Below are 27915 nucleotides of genomic sequence, written 5' to 3'. Positions count from 1 at the left end.
TTATTCTCTGACACAGCCCTGTTTGTACATCTTTTTCTTCTTCTAAAAAACCGAAACAAAAAAACAACTATAACTACAGAATTCAAACTACTTCATCAGCATTTTGTTGCCATATGGAGCTGGCTGGCCTCAGAGGAATAATCTGAGACTTGGATGACAAGGCATATTATCAAAAGTGGCCAGCACTCTAGGGTGAGCCTGAGAAGGAAATGAACTTAGTTTAATTAGATTAAACTATCATATTGGAGCCAAGGGAAGGGAATCACTAGAACAATTCTACACACACTTCATTAAAAGCTCTCAAGATCTCAGATAATAAAAACATCAAGTATTGACACTAACGTGATAAACCTTGCAAATTTCACAGCAGAATGCATGGTCTTTTTCATGAAAGAAACAGGAACACACATATGTTCCTGTGTGTGTGTGTGTGTTGCTATCATTAAAGGTCTTTTTACCCTAATTACCTTTGCTATTTTTTGCCATCCAAAATTAGCTGACAACACATGCATTTTTATTTACCATATTCAAAATGTAAATTCAAGAAAAAGACATGTTCTGGGTTAATAAAGGACAAGGCTTTTCTTCCCTCTTTCTCCCTGTTCCAATTCCCCGCCTCAACCTCTCAATGATAGATAGGGAAAGACTAATCAGAGTGTCTTCCTCTTGCACTGTAAGCAGCTCAAAAATGAAGCATCCTGGTATTTTAAAGAAACTGAAGATCTGGAAAGATGTTAATTAAACTGCCAAAAAGCTTTTTGCCTCATTTCAGTGCACTATGTAACTAGGTAGCCAGAAGATATATCTAGTGCCTGAGTGCTATTCTTGGGTTTTAATACAGTTTCAGTTATTTAATTTCAGTAATGTTTCAAACAGTGAGGAAGACAGCTAGTTGAAGATCCCATCAGGACAAGGAAGTGCCACATACGTTTCCAAGTGTCTCCAGTCCTCCGAATTCTCAGATACGTCTCTTATCTGTGTGTTGGAAATGGTCTACCTTGTGCTTCAAGAGACAAGTTGTGGGAAATGTTTATGTAGCTGTTAAACTGACCTAAATTATAGCCATTCATTCACTCATTTACCCATCCCATATTTACTGAGCTCCTGTTTACCAGGTGCCAGAACTATACTAGAAGCTGAGAGAGCAGAGCAGAGCAAAGGGATTGGGAGATAAACTGGGGTCCTTGCCTGAGAGATGCTTATTGACCAGTGAGGGAGACAAGATGAAGAGAGTTAACTGGAACTTCTAGCAGCACAGTTGGCCGCACTGATGTTCCTCTGGGATGCCTGACCTGGATGTACACCCTAGATGCTGAGGATTGGAGTCTCAATGCCCAATTCAGGGACATGAGAAGTGTCCTTGCTTTGCTTGAAGCAATGAGCTAAGACTCTGCTGAAGGGAAGGCTCTGCTGAAGGGAAGGGAAGTGAAGGGTCTGGCCTCACTTAAACTGGGAAATAGGGAAACAAAGACAAGGAAACTCTGCCTATAAGGGCAGGGAGGTAGTGAGAAAATTACATCCTTAGGATGTGAGTAGAGAGAGGAAGGACCCTGGGAGAAATTCAGGTGGCAAGCCTGTGCCACTCTTTATGTGGGATTCAAATATATCCTGCTGATAGGGTTCAGGAAACCCAGCACCAAAAGTGAATGTAACATTTTTTCCCTGGACTGTTGGAATCACTGAGATACTGATAGAAGCAAATGAAAAACCACTCTGTAGGGAATGAAAACCCATTCTGTTGAGCATAAATTCACAATGACAAGTTCCAAATCACATGAAGAAAGAGACCACAGTAAGGAAAACCAGCAGATGCAGCAAAGGCAGAGCTAGAAATAAGAGAAAAATCTAAAGGTTATTATAAAATATCAGGTCAGATCAGTCACTCAGTCGTGTCCGACTCTTTGAGACCCCATGAATCACAGCATGCCAGGCCTCCCTGTCCATCACCAACTCCCAGAGTTCACTCAGACTCACGTCCATCGGAGTCAGTGATGCCATCCAGCCACCTCATCCTCTGTCGTCCCCTTCTCCTCTTGCCCCCAATGCCTCCCAGCATCAGAGTCTTTTCCAATGAGTCAACTCTTCGCATGAGGTGGCCAAAGTGTTGGAGTTTCAGCTTTAGCATCATTCCTTCCAAAGAAATCCCAGGGCTGATCTCCTTCAGAATGAACTGGTTGGATCTCCTTGCAGTCCAAGGGACTCTCAAGAGTCTTCTCCAACACCACAGTTCAAAAGCATCAATTCTTCAGTGCTCAGCCTTCTTCACAGTTCAACTCTCACATCCATACATGACCACAGGAAAAACCATAGCCTTGACTAGATGGACCTTTGTTGGCAAAGTAATGTCTCTGCTTTTGAATATGCTATCTAGGTTGGTCATAACTTTCCTTCCAAGGAGTAAGCATCTTTTAATTTCATGGCTGCAGTCACCATCTGCAGCCCAGAAAAGTAAAGTCTGACACTGTTTCCACTGTTTCCCCATCTATTTCCCATGAAGTGATAGGACTGGATGCCATGATCTTCGTTTTCTGAATGTTGAGCTTTAAGCCAACTTTTTCACTCTCCACTTTCACTTTCATCAAGAGGCTTTGTAGTTCCTCTTCACTTTCTGCCATAAGGGTAGTGTCATCTGCATATCTGAGGTTATTGATATTTCTCCCGGCAATCTTGATTCCAGCTTGTGTTTCTTCCAGCCCAGCGTTTCTCATTATGTACTCTGCATATAGATGCTTATAATAAGAAAATAAAATAATAGAAGCCCTCATGGAAGAAGAGACCCCTATGAAAAACAAGCAAACAGAAGACAGACTAGAAAAGGAAACAAAACATCTAGAAGTGAATGATCAATATAGTCACTGACAGAAAGCCCTGAGTGTTTGGATTAAACAGCAGAGTGGACACAGCCAGAGAAAGAATTAAAAAACTGAAGGATCTGAGGAAATCACTCAGAAGGAAGCCCAGAGGAATAAGAAAAGTATGATATTAAGAGACATGGAAAATAGCAATAATACCTAATTGTTATTAAGTCCTTACTGTATACCAGGCTCACTTCATATTGCTTCTCTTCCCTGGTTACTCAGCTGGTAAAGAATCTGCCTGCAATGTGGGAGACCTGGGTTCAATCCCTGGGTTGGGAAGATTCCCCTGAAGAAGGGAACGGATACCCACTCCAGTATTCTGGCCTGGAGAATTCCATGGACTATTCCATGGGGTCGCAAAGAGTTGGACACAACTGAGCGACTTCCATCTTTCTATCTATCTTTTAATTCATCCAAGGTTCATAATGACTCTCTGTGGTAGGTACTATTACTAGCCCTGATTTTACAGATGAGAAAATTCATGCAAAGTTGAGAGATGGGAATTGGGAGAGGAGGGAACCAGGCATCTTCTTCCCAAAGAAGTGTTCCAAAGCCCCATTTCTCCATACTCACCTGGGATCCACCTGCACTATCTTTGGCTTATTGGGAAGCAGTAGCCAGTGCGGTAATGCGTTATTTAACACCACTTCCCATCCTTCTTTGCCTTACTCCTCCCTTTTCTCACTCTTAGAACCCTGGTTTTGTATCTTTGAGATAAACCATTAGTATTTAATTGATGTCTACCATAGTAGGTCATTAATAAAAAATATTATAGTGAACTAAGAGAGTATTATAAGCACACTATTTAAAAACATGGAGGTAAATACCATAAGGGATAATTCTCCCCCAAAATTTCCCTAGTGGTTCAGATGGTAAAGAATCCACCAGTGATGTGGGAGACCAGGGTTTGCTCCCGGGGTTGGGAAGATCCCCTGGAGAAGGGAACGGCTACCCACTCCAGTATTCTGGCCTGGAGAATCCCATGGACAGGGGAGCCTGGCAGGCTACAGTCCATGGGGTTGCAAAGAGCTGGACATGACTAAGCGACTTTCACTTTCAAAAGTTGAAAATGGTTATTTCCAGGGAAATGAGATGACTGCATTTAGCACCATTAAAAATGTAAGCTATTTACATGCATTTCTTGGATAATTATAATTCAATTATACAAGATTGATGTTGAACTAAAGATGTTTTCAGACAGACCCTGAGTGTACTATTCATAGACCTTTACTAAATGAACTAATCACATATTATTCAGAAGGAAAGAAATTGAACCAAGATAGAAAGAATGAAATTCAAGAAGCAGATGTGAAGTTGACAAGTATGTTTGTAAAAGTGAAACAAAAACAAAAATGCTGGAATGTCTGAATGTGTTTTAAATAAGGGGCATTATAAACAAGGTAAAAGCAAGGCTTTAATAACATGGAAGATGGAGAGGGGTGATCAGAGTCAAGCCTTGGATATTTTTTCAGTTTGTTGCTGTTATTTAGTTGCTAAGTTGTGTCCTATTCTTTCTGGACTGGAGCCCGCCAGGCTCCTCTGTCCAGGGGATTTCCCAGGCAAGAATATTGGAGTGGGTTGCCACTTCCGACTCCAGGAGATCTAGGGATGGCACTCGCATCTCCTGTGTCTCCTGCATTGCAGGCAGATTCTTTACCTGCTGAGCCACCTGGATATATCAACCTGATAGATATATTGGCCTGATAGGTAAAACCAGAATATATTAAATATTTAATGGTTGCTATAAAGAAAATAGAAATAAAGCATACAACTTCCAAACCAAAGAAAGGGAGAAGAATAAAGAAAAATCTATCAATCAGAGACCAAGAAGTACAAAGACAAGTAGAAAGCCCAAATAAAATGAATTTTAAAGAGAACACAGGTTACAGTTGTACAACCTCATCATAGGAAAGAATTTCTTTAAAACTCAAAAAACAGAAAAAAAACATAAACAACTGATCAAAATGGACAAAAATATGAGCAAGCAATTTGCAGAAGAAGAAATCTGAATACATAGCAGGTAGTCAGGATATAGTGATTAAATCACAACCAGCATACTGAAAAACAAAAGATTGGTAATACCAAGTGACAATAATGTGGAAATGGAAGCTCTCATATACTGTTGGTGAGATGGTAATTGTTACAATCATCTTGAGAATTACCTGTTAATATCTAGTTGAGCTAAGGATGTGCATATCCTATGACACAGCTATTCCAATTGTAGTTATATTTCCTAGAGAAACTTGCACAAGAGCACAAAAGAGAACTTTATCAGGATGCCCACTGGAGAATTGTTTGTAATTCAAACAATTGTTTGTAATTGTTTTAATTGCCAAAAGTTTAGATACTAGCTAAATAATCTTTCATGAGTGATTCATAAACTATAATCTTAACATTGGAATACCAGCAGGAAATATGAATGGAGTAGATGTACATGAATCCACATGCAACAATCCTAAAACATAATGTTGAGTTAAATACAGAATATTACAAACTGATTCTTAAAATGAGATAACCCCTTATGTACCCTGGAAACCCATAAATCAGTATTGCAAAATACTTGCAAATGTATGGTGAAAATATAAAAAATAGATGAGATACACAAACATCAATTTCAGGATAGTAGTTGCCTCTGGAAAAATGGAGTGGGGAGGAAGATTGATGGTCTTTGCAATATCTCTAATTTTTATCCCTTTATATTCTTTTTAAAGCACTAAGACACCTGGGATAGAGTGTTAACATTTTAAAACCTGAATGATGCACACTTGGACAGTATAGTATCCATTATCTTTTTCTGTACCTTTGAACTACATCACAAGTAAGAACTTACATTTATTGGATGTTACAGTGAGAATTCAATCAGCAGTAGCTTCCGAGGAAGCACTGAGCGATGAGCAGGTAGTTCTGTCTGGCTGAGTGCTGAGCACTGTGAATGCTGTGATGTGGAGAATGAGAAAGAGGCTCCCGGAAAGGGGAGGGCAAGGTCCAGGAGCAGGAGGAGACAGCACGGAACTGGGGGAGCTGTGAGTGCCCTGGAGCAGCTGACCACGAAGTGGCAGGAGATACACAAGGCTACAGAAGATGTGCCTCCAGATCAGACCTGTCTTTGCTGTCAGCTGAGATTTGATATCTTAGAAAGCTTAAATGTTCACTGAAAGCTCTTACTTCTATATCAAGAACACAATTGGTTCTTTATGTTTCTTTCCTCCTCAAGACACTCTTCTGGTTGTTGCAATTTAATGGCAACCCACTCCAGTGTTCTTGCCTGGAGAATCCCAGGGATGGCAGAGCCTGGTGGGCTGCCGTCTCTGGGGTCACACAGAGTCGGACACGACTGAGCGACTTAGCAGCAGCAGCAGCAGCAGCAGCAGCAGCAGCAGCAGCAGCAGAGTACAAGACGGAGAAGGCAATGGCACCCCACTCCAGTATTCTTGCCTGGAAAATCCCATGGATGGAGGAGCCTGGTGGGCTGCAGTCCATGGGGTTGCTAAGAGTCGGACATGACTGAGTGACTTCACTTTCACTTTTTCACTTTCATGCATTGGAGAAGGAAATGGCAACCCACTCCAGTGTTCTTGCCTGGAGAATCCCAGGGGCAGGAGAGCCTGGTGGGCTGACGTCTATGGGGTCACACAGAGTCGGACACGACTGAAGTGACTTAGCAGTAGCAGTAGCAGAGTACAAGAACCACATTTTTGGAATGACCTTAGCAATCATCTACTAGTCCAATCCTTTCGTTTTATCCACCAAAGAATGTATTGATCTCTTGGAGGACAAACCACTCTGAAAGTTTTCATCTTTGCAACCCAAGTTAACTCAGTTGGCTTTTTGGAAGAACTGATTCCTAGGGCAGATTTAGGGAAGAATCTGGGGAAAGGCTGTGTCCAGAGAAGTTGTTCATTGGTAGAAGATTTCATGAAAGTCATACTGTGATATATATAGATGTGTGCTGAATGCTGTTATTCAGTCACTAAGTCACGTCCGACTCTTTGTGACCCCACAGACTGCAGCACACCAGCCTTCCCAGAGTCCAAACTATGTCCCAGAGTTTGCTCAGACTCATATCCATTGAGTTGGTGATGCTATCTAACCATCTCATCCTCTGTCCACCCCCCTTTCCTGCCCTCAGTCTTTCCCAACATCAGGGTGTTTTCCAATGAGTCAGCTCCTTGCATCAGGTGGCCAAAGTATTGGAGCTTCAACATCAGTCCTTCCAATGAATATTCAGGGTTGATTTCCTTTAGGATTGGCTGGTTTGATCTCCTTACAGTCTAAGGGACTCTCAAGAGTCTTCTCCAGCATCACAGTTCAAATGCATCAGTTCTTCAGCCTTCAGCTTTCTTTATGGTCCAACTCTCACATCCATACATAACTACTGGAAAAACATAGCTTTGGTGATACAGAGGTTTGTCAGCAAAGTGATGTCTCTACTTTTTAATATACTGTCTAAGCTGCATGCTTAATAAATTATTTTGATGGGTTCTTAATTATGAAAATTAATTAATAAAAGAAGTCTCTTTAATTCATTTGCTGAAGAATGTGGTGGGGTACATTTCATTCTACTCCCAACTTTGGGGATTTTTTTTTATCATAGATGAGAGAATTACGACAAAAATGTAAGCCTTGGTCACTCTATGTGGAATATGAAGATCATAGATCACACAGAGGATTCCAGTTCAGGTCACTGGGAGGAACAGGGGACCTGGGAAGGAGCTGCAGTTTGCATGAGTTGACAACAAGAATGGTTTGAGTTCAGGCTATTGAATTTCAGAATATGACTGTACACCCCAATGATTCATACCCCTTCCCCAGCACTACAGCTTACAATAGCTCAGATAAACATCACCAGGTCTTTCTCAAGGATTATCTGTAATGTTCTGAAATACGATTTCTGCCATAAAAGGACAATCTCTTCCTTTTCTTGATTCAGATTCCATCTCTCAAGAAAAATTTGGCAGTCTAGTGAAATCCATTAAATAGGAAGTCCTCACTTTCGGGAAGTGCGCTTTTGTTTCTGGTCTTCTCTCAGACTTTGGTCTGAAATGTTTGTTTTCTAATCCTTCATGTCATGCCTGAGCCATATATAAATCAAAATGTCTGTGCATAATTTCTCTAATTTATAAAACTACCATCACGGAAGAAGTGGTCCAGGGGACACTTGTTCAGTTGCTCAGTTGAGTCCAACCCCTTGCGACCCCACGGACTGCAGCACATCAGGCTTCCCTGTTCTTCATCATCTCTTGGAGCTTGCTCAGACTCACATCCATTGAGTCAGTGATGCCATCCAACCATCTCATCCTCTGTCATCCCCTTCTCTTGCCTTCAACCTTTCCCAGCATCAGGGTCTTTCCCAGGTGACCCTGACAGGTGATTAATGTGGAGAGTAGCATGAATCTTGGTTTGAGATGAAGATTTTATTGACTCATTCCTTCTTTGCTCCAACAGTTAGTGATGTCAGCAATCTGGGCTGTCTCTTCACATTATCAAATTTACGCTTGTATTTAACTAACGTCCAAAACTATACATTTGTGGATAATGGACCCACTCCTTCCTGGGTTACCGATCTCTCTCCTCTTTGATACAATTTTGAGCTAAGGTCATTTTGGTGGACACAGCAGCACATTGCTCATCTTTAGCAAACCAACACAGTGTCTCAGGTCAAGGAAAAATGCTCACTGCTTTAGTTAGCAATCCAGTTTCTGTCTTGGCTTAGCAGAACCCCCATTCACTACAAAGCATTCTATACATTTCTATTAACTTTCCTTGTTAGTTGCCAATATTTATTTGTAGGAAAAAAAGCTCAGCTCTCTTTTGATTCCAATATTACTTGTGGAAATATCTGTATGTCTCCTTATTATCAAAACTTGAGGGAAAATTAAAGCAGAAAGTATTTCCTGTAAGCCTTGTGTATTTCATGTTCATTCTTAAAAACACAGTGAGACAAATCACAAAGCCTATCTCTGATGGAAAGGATCCCTAAGACTGAAGCTATGTTGGGTATTGGTTCATCACATGCAGCTGTCAAAAACTAAGCTAAAAAAAGACTGAAACTAACCTTAGGGTTGCCAATGCTTGCCTTGGGCGTTCACTCTAAATGAATGATGGGTAATAGTTCCCAAACTGTATGCAAAATGTTCTGAAGAACACAGGTTGACTTAATATGCACCATTTAAAACAAAATTATCAGATGCTAATATACAAATACGCTAGTGTGCTCTGTATGACGAGCTCAGGAATATATTAGCAGGAAAGCGGTATGATTGAAGTTTGCAATTCATATGCATTAGATACCTTTGAGCTTTTCTGAGAATTGTAGAACATCAAGCAGGCTATAGAGCAATGTCTCTACCATTCTCTCGCAAGCAAAGCAAGAGTGTTTATTTTTAAGGTAAAGTTGAGGTTAGGATTTAGAAAAGCAGAAGGCTTCTTTGCCTTTAAGGAATTGACAGATTTGGGGGGTAGGGTGGACAAGTATGAGAAGACATGGTTATTTTCTTGTCTTCTTCTTTTTGAAAAATATTTATTTATTTGGCTGCACTGTGTAGTCCATGGAATTCTCTAGGCCATAATACTGGAGTGGGTAGCCTATCCCTTCTCCAGGGGATCTTCCCAACCCAGGGATCAAACTCAGGTCTCCCGTATTGTGGGCAGATTCTTTACCAGCTTGAGCCACAAAGGAAGCCCAAGAATACTGGAGTGGGTAGCCTATCCCTTTTCCAAGGGATCTTTCTGACCCAGGAATCAAACCAGGGTCTCCTGCAATATAGGCGGATTCTTTACCAACTGAGCTATGAGGGAAGCCCATTTTTCTTTTTAAAAAGTATTTATTGATTTGGCTGTACCGGGTCATAGTTGCAGCATGGGAGATCCTTACTCTTCTAGTTGTGGCGTGCGAACTCCAGCGGTAAAGAGTCCACCTGCCAATGCAAGAGATGCAGACAGGAGACATGGGTTCCATCCCTGGGGTAGGAAGATCCCCTGGAGAAGGGCATGGCAACCCACTCCAGTATTCTTGCCTAGAGAATTCCAATGGACAGAGAGCCTGGTGGGCTACTGTCCATGGGGTCACAGAGTCAGACACGACTGAGCGACTGGACACAGCACGAAGCATGTGAACTCTTAGCTGTGGCAGGTGGGATCCAGTTCCCTGACCAGGAATCGAACCCAGGCCTCCCTGCATGGGGAGTGCAGAGACTTAGCCACCGAACCTCCAGAAAAGTCCCTGTCATTGTTTTCTTGAAATCAGGGAAAACTAACTTGAGAGCTCCAGGGCTCCCTTGACATATTGTCAATTTTGGAAAAGGAAGAGAAAGGGAGTGGGGAAAAAAAGGAATTCATGTACTTAAAATTTTTGCAAAATTCATTTAAAATAATTTCTATTCATTAGGTTTAGTAAAATATAAAAATATACTGACTTAATATTCATAGATTCTGAATATCTCCTTGATTTTTTTGATCATAACTCACATGCTTGCTTAACACTGATCATTTTTGTCAAGGTATGTTTAATTCTGTTTTTTTTCACCTGTGGAGTTTCAAGGGGAAAAAAAGGCATGATTTTTACATGGTCTTAAAAATAAATTACTTACATATTGAAAGAATGTTCATTTCAGCAATTCTTTTTTAATCCATAAAATGGAAAGATAGATTTACTTCCTTTGTAAATCGGTAGATCCTAGTAAATGTTACAGGTTTGCCCTTCATCCTTTAAGCAGTCCTCCAGGAATTTCTTCCAAGAAAGATATTTTTACCTTCAATATAGCCTCTCTCCTGTGTGCAAATTTCTGGACAGTAGCATGAAGTCGTGGTGCATGACTGGTCTCTGAATGGGGAGATCTGCCTTCATTTCAGGTCTGGACTCTTCCTAGTCCACATCCAACAGCTTTGGGCCACTTCTTTCTCTCTCTGCCTTCTTGTCAGGTGGTGGTCAGAACACTTCAACTTTTAGAATTATTGTCAGGACTCAATGCTAATTTTTTAGTTAAAAATACATATATATAATTTATGTGACCTATAATTTTCATAGATAATATTTAATATATTTGTGTGCTCAGTTGCTCAGTCGTGTCGAACTCTTGGCGACCCCGTGGACTGTACAGCCCACCAGGTTCCTCTGTCCATGGAATTTTCCAGCCAAGAATACTGGGGTTTCTACAAATAAATGCATATATATAAACATTTAATATACCCATCAGTAAAAAGCCCAGCAGAGTTTCTTAAACACACTGGAAGCTCACCAAGTGATATGTCCCTCTCTGCCTCCCTGCCTGCAATGGACTGTCTTCCCTGGCAAAATAATCATTGTGACACTGAGTGAATGGGTTTTAAAGCATATCTTTATCTATATATACTGTGCATCTATTCTATTCTTAAGTCCCAATGCTGTGCTCTGCTGAGCTTAGTCACTTAATCATGTCCCACTTTTTGCAACCCTAGGGACTGTAGCCCACCAGGCTCCTCTGTCCGCAGGGATTCTCCAGGCAAGAATGCTGGCATGGTTGCCATGCCCTCCTCCAGTAATTCCCAATAGCACACTGTAATATGATCCTTTCTTTAGACTCTTCTCAGTTTTTTAATTTCCCCTTCCATTCCTGTAAATAAATTCCCTCTTACATGTAAGATGGCAACAAACTGTTGTTATTATACAATAATTTGTATGGATAAAATATGCATCACAAAAGAAAAAGCTCTATTGATATAAAATGTATAGAAATAAAATTTCCTCTTCAGCAGGCTTCTCTACTACTAAAAAAAAAAAAAAACAACAAAACTGTTTTGGAACTCCTGAGATAACATGATCCTGGCGCACTGGGAAGATGAGTACAAGCTGGCTTGTTAGAAGCAAAGATATCCCTTTGATCATTCACTTCACTAATCTTAGTGCGTATTGTAACGCTTCCCTCAGTGAATTAGACCATCTTCTTTTCCGTGGGAGAAGTAATTTGCATGTCACACAGTTATACACCCGTGATACCCACTTCCAAGCTCCCCATCACTGGCTACTCACAGCTACCGCCACACACTCAGTGATGTTTCACGTATCACTGAAGCTCTCCCACTTGGATAAAGGGCCAACCTGCATTTCTTGCCAGTGGTATGTTATCCTGGTACCTTGTTCCTGCATCTGCTCTGTACAAACACAACTGTGACTCTGTCCTAATGGCCAATTATCATTAAGCTGATCGTGAGCTTTTGTTAAACAGCCCGGAGGGGCTCACTACACTGTTAATACCATCCTGCCCTAAAAGGATAACAGTGAGTATCAGCTGCCGTCTGTTTTCAAGATTGAAAGGGCATGAATGTGCCAGTAGAAATGATAGATAAGATTCTGTGCATCCTATTTTTACCCCTGTTCTCTTTACCACCAGCAGCTAAGCTCTGCACGGCAGGCAAGGTTTCTGTGTCCTGTGCCCACAGTCTCATAACCTTTCTTGGTTGGATTTCATGATGCCATATGCTTCTGTCCTAAAATAGTATTGAGGGTCCTCTGAAGAAAAACTGCCTAGCAGTTCTCTGCATGTCAGTGGGATGGTTGGAGGAGGAGAGGTGAGCTTGGCCATTAAACATACTTTGGATCTGATTTCTACTTGGCAGAATGCTAATTGCGTAACCCGGGGAATTTACTTAATTGTATTGTGCTTCTGTTTCCTGAAGCATAAAATGGAAATAATAGTTCCATCTTATGGAGTTGCTGTGATGATTAAATAAGGTGATCTATAATATACAAATGCATCCCCACACAGCTACACACACATTTGTCATTGATGTATTAGTCTTGATAGGCTAGATTAATCTTCAGTAAAAATAAAAAACAACCCCAAGATTCCGGTGGCTTAAACCAACACAAGTTCATTTCACGAACTACGTGAGCCTGGTGTGTCAGCAGGTGGGTTTGGCTCACTCCAGAACCCAAAGGGAAGCAGCAGCCATCACCTTGAACTTCAGTTTTATCACACATAGATCAGAGTTGGTCACCTGGTTCCACCCACCTCCAGGGGATCTAGACGTACAGACTGCAGCTCTACCACGTACCTGAAGATAGGAGATCAGAAATATTTGGAGAACAATATTAATGCCTACAATATCTGTTTTACAAAAATGAGACAGTATTATGGTCAGTTCTCTGAATGTTAATTTTCTTACTAACAGTGCATCGTGGAAATCCTTCCAAGTCAACTTGTTTAAATATAACTCATTACTTTAGTGGCATTGTGCTATATGCCTACTATAATTTAGGCAGTCATTTCTTTATTGCTGGACTTTATTTCATTGAAATATAAACACACCCATGTTATATTTATAATGTCTTTATTCTCTAGGGCTTTTATTACTATAAAATAAATATCCAGAAATATCTAAATCTGCCAGGATTCACCTGGTTCAGAAAGGAAATCATAAGGATATGTGTGACATGAAAGTGAAGTCGCTCAGTCGTGTCTGACTCTTTGCGACCCCATGGACTATAGCCTACCAGGCTCCTCTGTCCATGGGATTTTCCAAGCAAGAATACTGGAGTGGGTTGCCATTTCCTTCTCCAAAGGATATGTGTATAAGGCTATAAACCTCAATTTAAATAGGATTTGTCATTTGAGGCGAAATGTAAAGAAACTAAATAGTTTGGAACAAGAGACCTCTCATTTACTAATCTTTAACGACCCACAACCTCTACCAAATCTATCCTCTCTTTTACCGTGGATATAAGCAGGAATATTCGATCCCAGATTTTGAAATTTATACTAAGAGCCTTCCTTGACCATTGGCAATAGAGATTTTAAAGATGCTTGACACAGACAAGACTTTGCAGAAAACTTCCTGCCGTCTTTAATCACAGTCACAAAAATTATATTCACAGGCCACAAAGCACGGCCTGTTATGGAGAAGATTCTGTTATTTGGGCGAAGGAACTGGAGCACTCCAGTCCTCTTCCCATTCATAGTAACGAAGGAAAAGAAACATTCCAGAACAACAGTGCTATCAAGAAGCTACAGGAATTTGCTCAGATGGTTTCCCCTCAGTCACCTATTTCTCTACCTGTTTTGTGTAACTGCTTCCAATCACCCCTTCCCATCACATTGTTATCTGCCAAGTGTTTTTACAATTTGCACAGAACAAACCCTTAGTAAGCATAATTATTGCAACCCTAAAAGTAAAATTGCTTTCTAGTCAAAGTTTTAGGAGGAAGAAAAAGGCAAATTCTTAGCTAAAATTAAAACAAAAAACACACCAAAAAACTGCTCACATCATTCAGATGTCTCAACTATATTTTTAAGAATGTTAGTTCTAAAAACAGCTGTGAAATTGTTTCTTCAAACCTACTGTCCAATGACCACTCCCTGGCTCTTCTACCAAAAACCTGTCAGGTTGGATTAAGAAATAATAAGATAAAAGCTTGGGGCAAAATAACTTTTGCTATGGGTTCTAAAACACATTTTGAAGGAAAACATGTGGTAGAAAGCCTTTCTACGAGGAGAATCAAGGCTTGCCAATTGTACAGCTGGTTTCTAACCTTTATCTGCAGGAATGACATTCAAAATATTTAATAACTAGAGTTGCAAGAGTCAGAAAGGCCTATTAGAACAGATGCCAGCCATAAACAATCCATACAGCTGTGCCAGCGCACAAGAGCTGCATGTGAGCTCTGCTGATACATGACTGAATTGCCTAAAGAATTTCCACAGCATCCCACAGCAAGCTCTGATCACGTCTTCTTGCTCAGAATATAAACGCTTCATGCTAAATATAAGAAAGCCTGGAAGCTGTATCCCTCTCTGAAATGACACATTCCATTTCATGCTTCCATTCCAGCATCTGCCAAAACGGAAACAAAACACAAGAGCAAAAACAACACACACGCAAGCATGGAAGTAGTGCCGCGTGGTTCTGGGTTCGTGAACCATTTGGAAGGAATTTCTAACGCCGTTCTTAAACGTGTACTTTGTAGATTAGCCTACAATTCTGGCTTTAACCTAGTACACATTTAGATCAAACTTAGAAAAAATAGATGCCGTTCTGTGAGAAAAATAATAGAGGCTCTTCTTACATGTGAGTGAACACTTAGGGAGTGTATTAGATTTCTAGGGCCGCTGTAATAAATTGTCAGAAAGTTAGTGGCATACAACAGACATTTGTCCTGTTGCTGTTTGGGAAAAGAGTTCTGTCTCTCCTCTGTGTGTCTTTTATAAGGACGCTTGCCATTGGACTTAGGATTCACCCAGGTAATTCAAAAAGATATCCTTAGCATCAGATCCTTAACTTAATGACATCTGCAAAGAAGCTCTTTTCTAAATAACATCGATTCAAGGGTTCCAGGAACTTGACATGGACATATCTTCTGGGAGCCACCATTCAATCCACTATAGGGAAGATAGGAACAAGAAAGGAAGAAAATTTAACAAATAGGTTGAGTTTAAACCAAAGGAAAAAAATTGAGGAAGAAAAAAATTTTTTAATCTTTTCTTACATCAAATATGTGTTGTACTATTTTTCTAAGTACATCTCTGAATGATTCTGCCACTTTGCTTTGTATCAACGTTGCTGTTTTCTATTTTGATTCTCTTTTTTATAAGAGGTAAAGCACTATATGAGCATTTCCAAATTTCTACCCTTAACTTTGATTCTGACTTCCTTTGAGCCTAAGAGCTGTTAAGTGTTCAAAGTAGGATGGAGCACAGACAAGCAGAAAGCGGAACAAAATCTCAGTTCCAAGCGATGCCATGGAATTTCAATGTCTGCAGTTGCGTCATATCATCATTCTGGTGACGTCTCCTGGAAAGCTCAGTCTTCAGGCCCTGCCTTGCTGGGTGTAACTCTCCCACCAGCCTGATGACCATGCCCATGCTGACCGTGAACTCCTTCTAGCCTATGAGCTTGTTTTCTCCTCACTGCCACAACCTCTCCCACCCCTCTCTGCCCCCAGCGGCTGCAGATGAGCTTTCCCAGGGAAATTCTCTCCCGTCAGGTTCATCTCTGCCGCGTTCATCACTGCAGAACTCCCTTTACACACGCCTCCCACTCAGAGAGCAAATGCGTATTTCTCTATGGCTACTCTGAATTACAAGCCTACACAGGTGTTTTCAGCTGCCTGTGTTTTGAGAGCATCCTCTCTTCTCTTAGGGCTTCCCAGGTGGCTCAGACAGTAAAGAATCTGCCTGCAATGCAGGAGATCCAGGTTCGATCTCTGGTGTCAGGAAGATCCCTGGAGAGGGGAATGGCAACACACTCCAGTATTCTTCCCTGGAGAATCCCATGGACAGAGGAGCCTGGTGGGCTACAGTCCATGGGATCGAAAAGAGTCGGACAGGACTGAGCGACTTCACTTTCACTTTTCTTTCTCTTCTAAGCCCTGCAAGGTCAAGGGTCCTGTCTGGTGCTCTCTTCAGAACCAAAGAGTGTTCTCCACTGGTAGGCAGTTAATACTCTTCCCAGGCTGCTGCTCCTCAAACATTAAAGTGCCCCCAAATCACTGGCAGTCCTGTTCAAATGCAGATTCTGGGGTACAGCATGACAGGCTGCATTTCTTCTTTCCCATTTAGATCATCTGGGTGAACATCTCACTCAAGCTGCACTGGCTCTGTGTTGAGATACCCTGATGTAAGTGATAGAAATGCTCTGGACTATCTTTCCCTTCAGTGGTTTTCTCCTTCCTCTTAAAAGTGGGTAAGAAAATGAAATCCCACAATACTATCTATTTTTCCAAGAATGCCGTAGCATGATCATTTTCTCTCATTGACAATGCAGGGAGATGATTATCAAAGGCAGCAATAGAGCTGAGCCATAATTACAAGGATCATAATGAAACACAGGTTCATCTTATGTGATGAGGCAAACACAGACTCTGTATAAGACGTGTCCTGGCATCAAGAGCTGTAGGGATATTAGAGTATTGGGTGTCAGAAGGCGGCTTCATGGAGGTGGCATTCAGGGCACAGAGCAGGATCTAGAAAAGTGCCAGATGGGTGTGCACACCTGTTCTGCTGTCTGCCAGGGGCCAGAGGAAAGGGGGTGCCAGCAGACATCACACTCAGCATCTTCTTCCAGCCAGCACCGAGGTGTATTCCATCCCAGTCCCCTCTCTACCCACCTTCTCTTATAACAATAAATGACTGTGCGTCTCAGCTTCCAAATTCAGCCTGAGACGCAAACATTCAGACATCTTCTAAGAGCAGTGCATGCTCAGTCTCTTCAGTCCTGTCCAACTCTTTGCAACCCCATGGACTGTATGTAGCTCACCAGGCTCCTCTGTCCATGGGATTCTCTGCAGGAAAACTCGAGTGGGTTGCCATGCCCTCCTCCAGGGGATCTTCCCCACCCAGGTATCGAACCCGGTTTCCTGCATCTCCCCTGCATCACAGGCGGATTCTTTACCCACTGAGCCATCTGGGAAGCCCCTGCTGAGAAGAGTAAGGTCTGATGGAACTTTCAGCACAGATGAAAGTGTTCTACCACTGTCGTCTCATACGGTAGCCACCGTGCGCATGTGACTGTCGGGCACTTGAAGTGTGGCTAGTGCAACCGAGGCACCAAAATTAATCTCATTCCATTTATTCAAGTGTAAATAGCCATGTGCAGCTAGTTGACACCATTATTGGCCAGCATAGTTAGAAGCTCAAACTCAGGGTAGACTGTTTAGGAAAAGGAACCACTGAACAAGGGAATAGCTCTCTGAGGCTCCCCTTAGGCCTCTACACGCTAAACCTGAATAAAGAGCCCCCACAGCTGCAGGGCAGCACCCTGAGACAAGCTGGCGGTCATGTCAGTATTCTCTCTACTACAATGTACTGATAACTTGGTCAATTAAGACAGGGACACTTGAGCTCTTGGGTCTGTTTCATATTCAGTGGGCAAATAAAAGATTGCTATGGGCTTCACTGTTTTAATAAGACCATGTAGAGTTTGTGCAGCTCTGTTATTCTGATCTGTGGGCAGAGAGTAAGGTGGAAAAGGCTTGGAATTTTTAAAATTTATTTTTTTAAAAAGCTGTGTTTTTTGCTCAGAAGATACTTAAAGAGGTGACACAGTTTGGGAGAGGGATCTAGTATTTGAAAAAGGGAATAACAAATATTGACCCATAACACAATGCAATAAATTCCTTCATACACTCCTCCAGCAGAGCAAATGGCTCCTTGGCCACCTCTGTGCATATTTAGTCACGTCAGTCGTGTCCGACTCTTTGCAGCCTCATGGACCGTAGCCTGCCAGGCTCCTCTCTCTGTGGGATTCTCCAGGCAAGAATACTGGAGGGAGTTGCCATGCTCTCCTCCAGGGGATCTTCCCAACCCAGGGATAAAACCCATGTCTCTTATGTCTCTTGCATTGGCAGGTAGGTTTTTTGTTGTTGTTGTTGTTTTTTTTTTTTTTTTACCACTATCGCCACCTGGGAAGGGCTTCCCTTGGAGCTCAGTTGGTAAAGAATCTGCCTGCAGTGCAGGAGACCTGGGTTCAATCCTTGGGTTGGGAAGATCCCCTGGAGAAGGAAATGGCAACCCCCTCCAGTATCTTTGTCTGGAAAATCCCATGGACAGAGGAGCCTGGTAGGCTACAGTCCATGGAGTTGCAAAGAGTCAGGCATGACTGGGCGACTAACGCTTTCAGTCTTCAGTCTTTGAGCCACCTGAAAAGCCTTTGGCCACCTCGGAGAAGGCAATGGCACCCCACTCCAGTACTCTTGCCTGGAAAATCCCATGGACGGAGGAGCCTGGTAGGCTGCAGTTCATAAGGTCGCTAAGAGTTGGACACAACTGAGCAACTTCACTTTGACTTTTCACTTTCATGCACTGGAGAAGGAAATGGCAACCCATTCCAGTATTCTTGCCTGGAGAATCCCAGGGATAGCGGGGCCTGTTGGGCTGCCGTCTATGGGTCGCACCGAGTCGGACACGACTAAAGTGACTTAGCAGCAGCAGCAAGATAAGGCTATTAGTCAGCCAGGGACCACGTGATGTGAATATGACAGGAAAAGAAACTAAGATTTACCTGTAGCTGACTTGACTGGTAATCCAGGTGAGAAGGGAGGGGTCCCTGAAAGCCTCAGTGGGCACTAGGGAAGACTGGATTGTGATATAATTAAAGAGAACAGAACTCCAACTAAGGATTCCCTGAGATCTCCTTCTAGAGCAGACCATGGCAGCTGGACACCTGGTGCTCCTAAGTACAGAATGCAAATGAGGCTCGGAATATGCTGACTTGGACAGAATGCTTTGCATGTGAGAAGTAGTATAAATGAGTGGGAGAACTGGTGTGATCAGAAGCATATTTATAACACAGTAATTTAATATCCCCAGTGGGTGGTGGACCCTATTCCCCATGAGGTGAGCTGTATGTGTCGAGAATTTGCCCAGTGACCTGTCTTTTGCGGTGGTGTAAGACAACAGGGCAGGACTTCCCCGGTGGCCCAGTGGTAAAGAACCCACCTGCAGTTCAGGAGCCACAGGAAGCACATGGGTTCGATTCCTGCCTGGGTTGGGGAAGATCCCTTGGAGGAGGGCATGGCAGCCCAGTCCAGTATTCTTGCCGGGAGAATCCCATGGACAGAGGAGCCTGGTGAGTTACAGTCCATAGGGTCGCCAAGAGTCGGACACGACCGAAGTGACTGAGCATGCGCGCAAGACACAGGGTATTATGAAATTCACTTTGGAGAAGTTCTTGGAAACAATGGGTGGTGATAACGATTTAGCTGATACTGTTTTCACTGGCCAGAAAAGAGGACAAGGGCTCACAGGGAATGGGGCATGGAGGGAAAAACAAGCTTGGAGTCAGACACACCTGGCTGTAAAAACATTTGCCCACTTAGGCTTTGTATGGAGATCACCTGGGAGCTTGGTAAAAGTTCAGATTCCCGGTCCCTTCACTGAGCTACTAAACCAGGATCTCTCCGCTGGGGGTCGAAAGGCTCTTTTTAAAATAAACACACAAGGTGACTGTGCTGTGAGGCTTCTCTTAGCATTAGCTCTGCAAAAGGTGAGGTAGGATTCATGATCCTGGAGTCAGGATTATGGTATCCATATAATGTCATTTAAAAAACAGCAACAACAAACAGGTAGATCAAACAAAGGCTGGATAAACTTGTAGCTGTTACAATTCTTGAGCCATGGATTTGCCTTCTTGAAGATACTGTTCTGTTCTTTAGAGATCTCAAGTTGATGTCATTTGCCTTGCTGAGCCTTATTAACTGTGTTAACTCAGCTGGAGAATCTTCACCCAAATTAGCTAGGATCCCAAAGTTGCAACTTGTTGTTTCTGAGGATTGATAAAAGCAACCTTTCCTGTGCCTTTTCGCTCTTTAAGTTTTAATGACATGGGTGTAAGGCCCTCTTCAGGTCGGGGAATTTGTATTGAACATGAAAACATCAATTCCGTTGTAACAGGTTGTCGACTCCAGAGAAAAGTCAAGGGCTTGGTGGGGGCCGATCCGCCCGAGAATGGTAACGTGTTCTGGCCCCAGAGAGGCGCGTGCACCTCGAGGGCTCCCAACACAGCGGCCTTCGGTGTGGCCCATCTTGCTTTCAATAGGCAGCAAGAGGCTGGAGGAAACGGGGGGCGGGGGAGGTTGGCGTTCTGCCCTGCAGTTCGAGAGTGAAGGTAGCTGCAAAACCCGGCAGGCTCCAGTGGCTGGTGCTGAGACGCGCGGAGGGGTGGGGCTGCCCGGCGAGGATGAGCGCGTGAGGCCCCGAGGGAGGCGGGGGCGCAGCATCCCAGGTGGGACGGGGGAGTGCTTTCTGGAAACCCTCCTTCGGCCTCGGGATCCCGATTGGCTCGGGCGGGGAGGTCGGCAAGGTCAAGACCCCCTCGGCGCCTTCTTCTGATCCGCCCTGCCGCGGTCGAGCGGCTGTTGAGACGCGGGTTGCGGGGCGTGGCGGGGGCATGCTGGCCAGGCGGCGGGGCGCGAGGGGCAGCGCGCGGGGGCCGGAGCGGCGCCCGGCCCGGGGCGCCCGGGGACCGGATGGCGGAGCCCACGCGCGCCGCGGAGCCGGGGAGGTTTGCGCTCCGCTCGCCGCGCTGCAGGGAGGGCGCGGTGCCAGGCGCGAACGCCCAGAGACCCAAAAGGAAAGCTTTTTATTTGCTGAGGATGAAGCCCCTGAAGGAGCCCGCCCCCAACAACAACAACAACGTGTCCTTTGCGATCCATTGTCAACTGGGCAAGGAGATCAAACACATTTGCAGCAACTGCAGTCGTGGGGAGGACGCCCGGGACGGTGAGTGTCGGGGCGCGTCGGGGCGGCGGCGAACGCGGGAGGAGAGGAGGCGGCCCTGCCGGTCCCAGTTTGGGGGCGCCGCAGGCGGCTCTACCCGGAGAACTGCGGGGACATCCGCCTTCTAACCGGGCGTGACGCCCGCCCACCCGGCACTTTGCGGAGCGCTGCCCAGAGCCAAACCCGGACCGCATCCGTGCTGAGACCATTGATGGAAACGCTCCCCCCAAACGAGGGGTTTGAAACCGTTAAAGGGGCAACTCTGGGGGAAGGTGGGGCTTTAGGGGGTTCATCAGGGGCAACATTATTAGCTTTCAAGAGACGATTTCACCCGCTCTCCCAGCTTTCTGGGCTTCTTAGGGTTCTCTCACCCTTGCGTTATGAGGATGTGAGCTCTGCTGGGCAGCGTTACAGATGTGGGCGTCGGGTGGGTTGACTCTGGAGAGGTGGTTTGGCCTCGGCCCCAGCGCCCTGCGCCCTGCAGACTTGTGGAGTTGTGGAATGAGGTCCGTTCGGAGTAAAACATGGCCGTGGTTTTTGGAGCGCCGCTGGTGCTCCCTCCTGGAATGATGCCTAGTGGCCGAATGTGGGAGGTGGGGAAGGACGGCAGCGGCTTCCTCCAGGTGAGCCTGTTCGAGCTAAAGAGCGCCCCCCAAACCGATCCGAGCGGGGCGGTGAAAGGGTACCGGGCCTCAGCGACTCTGGGCAGAAGGAGCCAAGCAGGAGGGACAGCCCTGCACGGGCAGAAAGCTCTGCAGTTGTGGGCGCGCCTGTGTAACGGTCCAGCATCTCCCAGGCAGTTGGAAGCAGCTCACAGAGCTGACTCCGGAGGGTCTGGAAAAAGTTTCAGGCAGCGGGGTTTTGCAGGGAAAGCATTAGCTATTGGCCAGGCTGAAGCTCATTGCCTGGTGCTGCACACACCTGCTTGGGCAGGCAGATTTCTGCTACCACCCCCAAGCGGGGTTCGCTTGTTCCCTTTGTAAGAACACTTATTACTTAGGGCCTTCTCTGGTATCTTGCTGGCCTCTGAAGTGCAGCGTAATGAAGTGACTGGCTTGGCCAATGTCTCTTCAAAATTAGGAGTCCTGCTAACGTAATTATACTTTTCTTTGACGAAACTGCAAGAGAGGCTGTGCTGGATGGCGGTAGGAGGAAAACCATGCTGGAGAAAGGCAGGCACACAGCACAGGAGGCAGCACTCCTGGGAGGTCTGCGGGAGGATATCCACACACTGACATGCGTTGGGTCCTTTGGCTACTCTATAAGCTGACGACACCTATGGGATATATAAATGGATTAGTGAGATGATCTAAAGCCGGTCTTTTACTGTCTACTATAATAGAGAATGAGATGCAAGCTAAAATATTTATTAAATGAGTCATTCTGTTGACGGAATTGCTTCCCAAATGGGATACTTCCACAGCCTTGGGGAATTGATTTAAATTGGGATCTCTGAATGTTACTGCAGTAAGGAAAGGTCTGTACCCACACTCAAGGGTATGGGTTCGTGTGTGTAGTTATGAACACGACGCTTCTGCTTACAATACGCGTCATCTCCACAACCTCAGATGCTCCAGAATGTGTTACGGAGCTGTCTTTGGGGATGTTCACACGTCACCTGATGGGACTAAAGCCTTTCGTTTCGAAGGATTCTTGTGCAGGGGGAACCTCATGTAGGGGTGCTTAATTTCTGCCAAGTTCTCCCCCGGCTAATCCTGCTTTCCAGTGTGTGTGGTGTGCTTCTTTAGTCACTGAGAAAATGAGGTCAGGAGCCTCACCCTTCTTTAAGTGCCAGAACCCAAAGCAGCGCTGCCCACTGTGAAGGAAAGGAAGTTCAGATACATTTCACTTTCTGCCGAGACTGACCTTGAATCATCCGTCGTCATGAGTGGAGGTTCTGCGAGTGAAGTTCTCCAGCAGCTGTTTCTCAGTTTGAGTCATCTATTTGTGCATGCCAGGAAGAGCCAGCTATTTTAACGGAAGTGTGTAGTGAAGACTGTAGTAAGGCCAACAGATTTGCTAGGACTCGACAGAGGAGGACATTTCTTATGGTGGAGTGTGCCTGTGTTGTGGCCAGCACTCTAAATGTGTTTGGTTTCTCCTCCAGCGCCACGGAGGTCATTTAGTAGCCACCAAGGAAAGTTCTGGTCCAAGTGGAAAGTCCTTACCTGAAATTTTACACAGGGAGAATTTTATAGAGATATTGTCCACTGAGGCTCAATCTTAACTTCCTCATATATAAGATATATTTAAACATTTTTGTAACTCAGTGTAAAGACAATCTATAAAACTCTTTGGCTGATAGAGAATAAACTTTAAAAGAAAAAAAGATCCCTGTCTCAGTGAACATATATAAAAAGTGAAATTGCATTTCAGCACTTGCCCTTTTACTTAAAAGAGTTTGTCTTTTTTTTTTTTTTTTTAAGTTCCTGGTATCCACTGACTAGAACTAAAGATGTTTGGCTGACTTTATTATTAAATAGAAAATGACTTTAAAAATTGTAGAATGTAGTTCACCTTTAATGGCCCAAGGTATTTTGTGTTTCTTTCATTCTTGCTGTTTTGGTTCAATACTGAAGCCATTTTTCAGATGTGGAAACAAGCTACCATAGTACTTTGGTGTAAAGGCCACAAGTGGGTGAATGGTAGAAAAAATTCAAATTTCTTGTCTGTCTTTGAAACTGGAGTGCTTCCCACTGTGCCTTCAAGTTGATTGTTTTTTTTATGGCACCTGTACCGAATGTAGGAAATTAAGTACGGTGATGTGTGTGTGCCTGTGTTATATACATGTACAGTCCCGATAAGCCAGGTTTATTAAGATACTGAGCTGAAAGGAATTGTACAGTTCCCTAGCATATTTAATTTTACCTGCTTTTCCTACTTAGGCTGTCATTAGTAGGAATAGAGGGGGAGAAGTTTTTAGATGAGTTTAAGTTTTGTATTTTGTAAAGCTCCAAGAGACATAGCTATTGGAAGTCAGTAGGAGAATTTGATTTTACAAATAGGTAAAAACTCTAGGGGGAAATCTAGGATCTATACTATATAATTTTATACATCTTTTCTTTTCTCCTTTGAATTCCTTTTGAGTCTGTTAGTGAGGAATTACAGAATTATGCCATTAATAATTGTGTATTAAGATAATTTCAATAGAAATAAAACATTTTGAAGAGTTTTAAAAAATATTTTGAAACTTCTGTCTTATAGTGGCCTATTTACAAAGCAATCAAATGATAAATAGTAGATTTGGAAACAAGACATTGATTGTAACTGCTACTCTGTGCCTTTTACATGTGATGGATCAATATTTCAAGGTTGTTTTCACTTCACTAAATATGATTTCCATTCTTCAAATATTTGTACATAAAATCACTAATCCAGTCACTTACTAGATGAATTTCCAAACTTTATTTTGGGGATTAGAAATATTTAACTTGTTTTCTAATGGCTTCCAGTGTGAACTTTTAGAACGATTTGTTCTAAAACAAACAAAAACAATTTGTCCTAATACTTCAGAGTTACTCTGTAAGTTTCATTCCGTAAGACAGCCTTTTGGAAAGCAGTAATTTACTAGTTTTTGTGGGTCAAATCCTTCCTTTTGCGGATGAGGAAACTGAGGTGCATAAAGATGAGGTGAGCAGTCCCCCGAGATCCAAACATTTGGTGTTGGGGTTGCTAACAGTACCTGTCCCTTGATGAAGCAAGAAATTTCTAATAGTGGTCCAGAGCTGACTCCTGGAACCTCACTGCCTGTTTTCAAATGATGGCTCCTCCCCTTGCTAGCTGGGTGACTTTAGGATGCCATGATACTTACTATCTACTGCATGGAGTTGTGAGGATTAAATGAGATAATTGGTATGAAGCACTTAGCATGGTGCCTGGCGAGAGAAGGTGCTGGAGAAATATTAGCTGTGATTACTATCATCTCTATTGTTACCGCCAAGTTCAATTTTGTCTTGTATTTTTCCTCGTGCTATTGTGCGTTCCTTGGTCTCTTCTGTAATTAAACATCCCTGGATTGGGTCCAAGATGAAAGCATCAATTCTACTCTGTATTTAACAGTGAAAACGTATCTTTCTAATAAAAGCAAGGAAAAGTGAGATTGGAGAAGAGCCCCCTTCAGCGTTGTGCACTTCAAAATTATTCTGCTGTGGTGGTTTTAGAGTTTTAACAATCATGACCCGCTTGTTCTAGATGAAAGGGCTCATGCCTATGTCTAAATTTACAATGACTGAGCACTTTTTGGTCAGTAGAGTAATCAAAAAAATAGGCAAGGTGAGATCTTGAAGAGGAAATATGAACAGCGGGATGAAGTAGTTATTGCAGAATTCTATCAACATGGGTCGGAAGGACTCTCAGAGGCAAAGGGAGAGCTCTGGAAGGCATGGCCTGAAGCAAGGGGTAGAGATGGGAATCTGCCTCCTTAAAGTCGGGAGGGCCTGGGAAAGGCTCTAACTTGGGCAGGTTATATAAAGGCTGGAACCCTGAAAAGAAAGGCATGTGCTGAGACAGTAGTGAAGAGAAGTGAAAAAGGACTTAGTGGGGTGTTAGGAAGGGGTGTACAAAGCAGGGAAATTCTAACAAAGGTGGGCTGTTAAAATTCTGTTTAAGTATCATACACAGTCATCCTTCAGTATCTGCAGGGGATTGGTTTCAGGTACCCTCCATGGGTACCACAATCCAGGGATGCTCAAGTACCTTGTATAAAATGGCCTAGGGCAACAAATGCAATCTGCTTTCCACACCTGTGGGTTTTACATCTGTGATACAGAGGGTGGACTGAATTCCTCCAACTGAGCTATTGATTGATTCTCTTAAACATTTGTTATAAAATTAGCAGCGTATGTGTGCTGAAAGTGATGGACCCTTTCAGATACCAATAGGTACAATAACCAGCTATTGCAACAGGAAAATAAACGGCTAAGTTGGAGAAAGCCATTAACTGTGTGAGTAAGGCAGGCGGGCTTCCTGGAGGAGGTGATATTTGGATAAGAACCTAATGGAGGCGTTTTCTCAGGTAAAGAAGGAAGGGCATGTCGGTGAGGAAAACAATGTGCAAATGATTTAAACTACAGAAGAGCACAATCCACTCCAGTATTCTTGCCTGGAGAATCCCATGGACAGAGGAGCCTGCCAGGCTACAGTCCATAGGGTTGAACACGACTGATGTGACTTAGCACACATGCATGCATAACTTACTCAGAAACAGGGAGAGGTTCAACAGGTAGAATTAGTGGAATGTGGCAGAAATGACATGCAGTAGTCCAGAAACATATGTTGGGGCAGTTCATTTTTTCCCAGTGATATATTTGTGCAGCATTTTTATGTGCCAGGTTAAGCATTGAAAATATAAAAGTCAGTGAGACAGTATGGTCTTTGTGCTCAAAGACCTTATAATGTAGCACAGGGAGATAGGTAGACTGCTGCTGCTAAGTCGCTTCAGTCGTGTCCGACTCTGTGTGACCCCATAGACGGAAGCCCACCAGGCTCCCCTGTCCCTGGGATTCTCCAGGCAAGAACACTGGAGTGGGTTGCCATTTCCTTCTCCAATGCATGAAAGTGAAAAGTGAAAGTGAAGTCTCTCAGTCGTCTCTGATTCTTCGAGACCCCATGGACTGCAGCCTACCAGGCTGCTCCGTCCATGGGATTTTCCAGGCAAGAGTACTGGAGCGGGGTGCCATTGCCTTCTCCAATAGGTAGACAGACAGATGCAAAGAAGTTTTTGAAAGTGTATGTGAAGGGCAGGTGTTGTTTTGGAGGCAGAAAGTAGAGAGTGTCAGGCCTGACTTGGGCAAGAGAGAAATCCGGAAAATCTTCGTACAATTTACGAAGGAGTTCAGATTTCATCCAGGGAGCACTGTAAAAATATTTATTAATAAACAGAAGTCTCAATGAAATAGAGTTGGGAGACCAAACTGGGGAGTTGTCACACCCTGAGAGGATAGCAGAGCCCAACAGGGAGAAGACAGACTCTTCTTTCCTGGCGGGGATTCAGCCAGTGAAAAGCCACGGACTCTGTGGCTAAGTCCTCCCAACTTCCTTTTCCCTTTTGTAAAAGTGGCCCCCTTTCTGGGACTTTCACGGGTTGTAGACTTCCAGTTGAATTTCTCTGCTGATCCTGACTGAATCCATCTTTTTGCTGGAGAAGTTACCAGCAGTCTTATTTGTTTTAGGTCAGCAACACTAAAGGTAGTACAGGGATTTTTAAGCAGAGGTAGCATGATGGAGTTACCTTTTTAAAAACGATTATGAAAAATTGCACACATACAAGTGTGGACAGAAGAGGATAATGGTCTGTATAGATTCCTCACATATTCCCCCAGTCCTGTATTATACTGAAGCAAATTTGTATACGTTTTATGAGGGTGTTGCCGGCAGAGCTTAAGCAGGGACTGGTCGAGAAGGGACCTGGGTCCGACGATCATAACCAAGAATGGCCATTTCAGGACCTTGAGCAGCAAGTGTCAAAAGACCAAGACTCTGCTATTCTGGTATATGAATACAAAGGCCCAGTAAACGTTTCAAGTACCAGCAATTCAGTTTGCCTTAGTTTCAGCATGACTTTGAACTTGTAAGTAGTTTTGCTAATTTCTCCTGCTCTAATATCTTTCTGACTCACTGACATCTGTAAATATTCACTCAGCTTAGAAGATATTTTTAAAATATTTGTAAAAATCTATAGCTTAAAATCGGAGAAGGCAATGGCACCCCACTCCAGTACTCTTGCCTGGAAAATCCCAGGGATGGAGGAGCCTGGTTGGCTGCAGTCCATGGGGTCACTAGGAGTTGGACAAACTGAGCGGCTTCCCTTTCACTTTTCACTTTCATGCATTGGAGAAGGAAATGGCAACCCACTCCAGTGTTCTTGCCTG

The 27915-nt window shown here is 43.6% G+C and overlaps 1 protein-coding gene across 7 annotated transcripts in view; it reads left to right on the top strand.

Moving 5' to 3' along the window:
- Positions 1–27915, top strand: part of PHACTR1 (phosphatase and actin regulator 1) — a 521847-nt gene that overhangs the window by 254457 nt on the left and 239475 nt on the right. The window contains exon 1 of one of the 7 annotated variants that reach the window (XM_070778377.1): positions 20408–20552. The exons of 4 other annotated variants lie outside the window; for them this stretch is intronic. Coding sequence is in view for 1 of the 3 variants with exons in the window: in XM_019986130.2 (XP_019841689.2) it covers positions 20797–21049 (253 nt within the window). In the remaining 2 variants the exon portion in view is untranslated. Of the gene's footprint in view, positions 1–20407; positions 20553–20771; positions 21050–27915 lie in introns of those variants that run through there. 2 more of the 7 variants (XM_070778379.1, XM_019986130.2) reach the window with 2 other exon arrangements.

This window comes from Bos indicus, chromosome 23 (genome assembly GCF_029378745.1).
Source record: "Bos indicus isolate NIAB-ARS_2022 breed Sahiwal x Tharparkar chromosome 23, NIAB-ARS_B.indTharparkar_mat_pri_1.0, whole genome shotgun sequence".
NCBI lineage: Eukaryota > Metazoa > Chordata > Mammalia > Artiodactyla > Bovidae > Bos > Bos indicus.
Note: the sequence above shows the minus strand (reverse complement) of the source record. Positions and strands in the feature narration are given on the sequence as shown.